This window comes from Austrofundulus limnaeus, unplaced genomic scaffold (genome assembly GCF_001266775.1).
Source record: "Austrofundulus limnaeus strain Quisiro unplaced genomic scaffold, Austrofundulus_limnaeus-1.0 Scaffold392, whole genome shotgun sequence".
Taxonomy (NCBI): Eukaryota; Metazoa; Chordata; class Actinopteri; order Cyprinodontiformes; family Rivulidae; genus Austrofundulus; species Austrofundulus limnaeus.
The window spans coordinates 11,004-13,133 of record NW_013952794.1 but is presented as its reverse complement, the minus strand read 5'-3'; the positions used below and the strand labels follow the sequence as shown (position 1 = coordinate 13,133).

At 51.8% G+C, this 2,130-nt stretch overlaps 1 protein-coding gene across 1 annotated transcript in view; it reads right to left on the bottom strand.

The window, feature by feature from the left end:
* LOC106528626 (A-kinase anchor protein 6) overlaps positions 1-2,130 on the bottom strand; it is a gene marked incomplete at its 5' end in the record, with an annotated part of 8,514 nt that overhangs the window by 2,558 nt on the left and 3,826 nt on the right. The window contains 1 exon segment of the mRNA XM_014023841.1: positions 181-1,143. Within this exon segment, the coding sequence (XP_013879295.1) occupies positions 181-1,143 (963 nt within the window).

Sequence of the window (2,130 nt, the reverse complement as noted above, 5' to 3'; positions counted from 1 at the left end):
GTGTGTGTGTGTGTGTGTGTGTGTGTGTGTGTGTGTGTTTGCAGGCCTGGAAACGTTCAGCCTCATTATATTCAGAGCGCCTGGGCTCAGACTAATACCTGGAGAGGAGAGGTGGAGTGTGTATCAAGGCTGGGTGTAAYGTCTGAGATATGACATCAGGTAAACACACGCAACACTAACCTGCTCCTCCATCGTAGCCTTTGGATCCTGCTGCAAGCTGCTCCACCCGTCCCCRCCCTCCTCCTCCTGCGCCTCCTGTCGGGTATCTACCTCTGCGCGCCGCTCCGGCTCCTCCCTATCAGCCCCACTCATCGCTGAGCAGTTAATTTCAGGATTAATACGCGTGGCGGCGGCGGCRGCGGCGGCRGCGGCTGGCTCTTTTGAGGGATTTGTAGCGGAGCTGCAGACACTTATCTCGGTCATTACGGCGTCCATATTGGATCCAAGCGTCTCAGAATCTGCCAAACATTCAGCTGCAGACGAGTCTATCAGGGCGACACGCAGCCCGGGATTAAGATAAGGAGGCCCCTCATTACAGATCCTCTGCTCCTGCAGAGGAGCTCCTGCAGGAGCCTCACAGAGGGGGCGGAGCTCCTCGGGGGGCCAGGAAGGACACGGGCTGGGCCCCGAGCCCTGGAAGTACAGGTGATCTTGGTACGGGTCCACCTGGGGCCAGCGGGGTCCGCTCAGCCCGTCGCTGGAAGTGGACCTGTGCAGGAAGGGGCGTGGCTTCCTGCACAGCAGCAGGCTGTAGCAGAGGGGCGGACCCAGGTACACCTCCTCGGTGCAGGCTGCAAACAGGGTCTCCTCGTCACGGATGTCGGGGCTGGGGGGCGCCGAGGCCACCCCGGCACATCTCAGGTCCAGACCACAGGCTGGTTCAGGATCAGAGAGGCGGTCTGGTTGTTTGGTCTGCAGTGCTGGACTGCAGGAGTCTGGACTGCAGGGGTCTGGACTGCAGGGGTCTGGACTGCAGGGGTCTGGACTGGTGCATGACGGGATGCTGTAGGGTGGGGGGGTGGAGCTCTGGTCCTCGCTGCACTGACTCACCTCACCACAGTCGCTGTCGTGGGACGACAGGGACAGGTAGGAGTAGAAGTCCCCCTTCCTCAGGTGCAGAGGCTGGTGGGCGTGTTGGAGGACCTGCAGAGGACAGGAGACCAGAACCAGGATCTGAGTCCACATCAGAACTACAGTCTGAGTCCAAACCAGAAGCAGGATCTGAGTCCAAACCAGAACCATGATCTGGGTCCACATCAGGACCATCCTGTCTTTAAAAGATGCTTTGAAGTCTGGTTCAGTGTCAAAGCTGTAATCAGTATCTTACCTGCTGCAGATGGCTCTTTGAAGGACCTCAGTTTGGAGAAACCTCAGGTCTGAACACAGCTAAAGGACTGAAGAGGGTTCTAAGCCTACCATGGTGGTAGCAGCAGCTAGCTGTAGCACTTCCATGCAGCCCTGGCTGCTCTGTAAATGTTTCTCCAAACTGATGCTTCAAAGAGTTTTCATTAAAAAGCTGGAATAAGTAAAGAAAAAAAACCCTCAGAAACAAAGAGTTGAGAGAATCCACAGCTTTAACCTCTGTGATTTGTAAAGGATCACRTCATTAAGTCTTCATTTCCATATTAATGTTTTATAATCACAAACAAGGTTTTCTGCCTGATTTGTTTCTGCTGAAAACTGATGAGTTTCTCGGCTCTTCCTCTCGCTGCTGAAGAAATGAGTCATTTCAGCCCAAAACTTCTGATCTGTGATGCGATTTATTAAATTACTTCAACTCAGTGAGCGAAGCCACAGACAGAACTTTTACTTCTCGATGATTTTGACCTTGAAGAGCAGGAATCACATCAAACTGTTTGCTCGTGGCCCGCCTGGCTGCGGCGGCCATCTTGGATTTAAACTCTTGAGCCCCAAAACAGTTTTTTTCATTTTCTATTTTTTTTAAACTTCTGTTGAACCTGGACATGTTTAGTGTCAATAAAAACCTAAGAATCTTGGCTAAAAGCTCATGGAAACTGTGTTTACATTCATTAAACACAGTTCAAATGTCAAGATGTCATCATGGTCTGTCCTGTGCAGAATGACTAAACACTAAATTATTTCTTTACTAAAACCTCTGTAACTTTGCTC